Source organism: Poecilia reticulata, linkage group LG5, assembly GCF_000633615.1.
Source record: "Poecilia reticulata strain Guanapo linkage group LG5, Guppy_female_1.0+MT, whole genome shotgun sequence".
NCBI lineage: Eukaryota > Metazoa > Chordata > Actinopteri > Cyprinodontiformes > Poeciliidae > Poecilia > Poecilia reticulata.
This window is the reverse complement of record NC_024335.1, coordinates 482,164-484,234: the sequence shown is the minus strand read 5'-3', so window position 1 is coordinate 484,234 and position 2,071 is coordinate 482,164. Positions and strand designations below refer to the sequence as shown.

At 57.3% G+C, this 2,071-nt stretch overlaps 1 protein-coding gene across 3 annotated transcripts in view; it reads left to right on the top strand.

The window, feature by feature from the left end:
- The window catches only part of grm7 (glutamate metabotropic receptor 7), a 100,218-nt gene that overhangs the window by 79,016 nt on the left and 19,131 nt on the right, over nt 1-2,071 (top strand). For all 3 annotated transcript variants that reach the window (XM_008408244.2, XM_017304852.1, XM_017304850.1), the window contains one exon: nt 1,083-1,222. In XM_008408244.2, coding sequence (XP_008406466.1) covers nt 1,083-1,222 — 140 coding nt within the window. The remainder of the gene's footprint in view (nt 1-1,082; nt 1,223-2,071) is intronic.

The following is a 2,071-nucleotide window of genomic DNA, read 5'->3' as shown; positions in this document are numbered from 1 at the left end:
TTGGAGGATTTCTCTTTAGGCTAAAGACCAGGAGCCATTTCTGCTGCTAGCGCTAGGCTAGCACGTTAGCTTTGGTTGGATTTACCCAGAATGCCCTGCGCTGTAGTCCACTTCCTGCTTTTGGAGCGGTCTCTTGGCGTTCACATTCAAACCGAACCCAGACCGAGGTCTGGAGGACCAGAGGTCAGAGGTCGATTAGCGTTCACTCACCAGCCAAACCGGACTTTATCGGCAGACGGACCGGAGTCGGGCCAAAGCGGGTTGAACTGGGCTGTTGCGGCCGCAGCCTCCTGGTTCCCAGTCAGGACTGGAGCAGAATCTACAGGAACTTTGTCAGCCAGTAAATCGGAGGCTGAGTCGCTTCCTTCCAGCCTCCAGAGTTGCTCCAAAATGAAACGTGGCGTCACGACAGCAGAGCCTCCATCGAGACGGCGCTGCTCTGTTGGGAGACGGCGTCCATAACGAGGCCGCCGCCGCTCGGTGTTTAATCTGCGGCGGTTAAATCGCCGCCTGCACCTTGAGGCTCGATGTTTCGTCTTGTTAAGGATCTGAGGGAAGACGCTGCGGCGGCAGAAAGACGCTCCAGATGATCGTAAGCAGGAACTAAACGACAGCAGAGAGACGCCGTGTCCTAGAGCTCCACGTCGCGTTTTCAGACTCTCATCCCTGAGAAACGACGACTGAAAAACGTTAAAGATCCTCCATCAGCAGCAGCCATCTTTCTCCTGCATGAGGCCGGCGGCCATCTTTCCCCTGCATGAGGCCGGCGGCCATCTTTCCTCTACATGAGGCCGGCGGCCATCTTTCCCCTGCATGAGGCCGGCGGCCATCTTTCCCCTGCATCAGCAGCGGCCATCTTTCCCCGCCAGGCTGAATCTGCTGAATCATCTTTAGCTTAATGCTGCGTTAAACATCGACTGAATAAACAGGAAACGGTTTATTAAACTTTGACGTGTTTATCAAACGTAACCAAACGGGTCAGAACCTGGTTCTGTCCGGTTCTGTTTCAGCTTCATCTTTTCTTCCTGGCTGAATCAGCCAATCGGGTGAATGTGACCTTTGACCCTGTCCTCCCTCCACAGGAAGTGCCGGCACTTCGGTGACGTTCAACAGAAACGGCGACGCTCCGGGTCGCTACGACCTGTTCCAGTACCAGCGGAGCAACGGAACCGGGTCGGGATACAGAGCGGTGGGACAGTGGGCCGAGACGCTGCAGCTCAACGTGAGTCTGATGCTGGTTCTGGTTCTGACCGGGTTCTGGTTGTTTCCCACATCGCCCTCTGGTGGTTAGTAAGGTACTGCATGTTGATTTGCTGTGGCGTCAGCTAGGAAATGGACCGGGTCACAGAACAGAACCGCAGAAGAACCCGGAGGACGGGAACCGGAACCAGAACCCGGAATGGATCGGAGGATTTCATGTCTGCAGGAGGATTTTCAGTTTCTGGTTGAACTGCAGAACTTTTGTTTTTTGGAACAAGGAAATAATTTCCGTCGGTTCTGATCACCAGCAGGACGCGGACAGCTGTCCATCCGTCTGTCCCACTTCCATTTGTCTCTTTGTGTCCCCAACCAGGACTGGAATCCAGCGTGTCTGGTTTCAGGACCTGATCTGTCCAACCCGTTTAGTCTCACCTGTCTCCCACCCCGTCCCCAGCAGCAGGCGGTGGACGGGTCCCTCTGTCCCCCTCAGGCGGTGGACGGGTCCCTCTGTCCCCCCCAGCAGGCGGTGGACGGGTCCCTCTGTCCCCCCCAGCAGGCGGTGGACGTGTCCCTCTGTCCCCCTCAGGCGGTGGACAGGTCTCTGCTCTTTCCCGTCTCTAAATGATTCTCCTGAACGGCGCCGCCGCTCCAGCTGCTGCTGCCTCGTTGCCGTTATGCGTCCCATGATGGCCGCCGTCCTCATAACTCCTGGGTGTCTGGCCGCGGCGCCGCTGCAGACGGCGGAGTCGTTACGGAGCAGCCTGATGGATCGGCGCGGCGCTGTAACCGGGCCAACCTGAGTTTGAACCGGCCGTTAGCAGACGGAGACGCCTGGGGACGTCCAGGGAGCCGATCCATCATCCTGACGTTC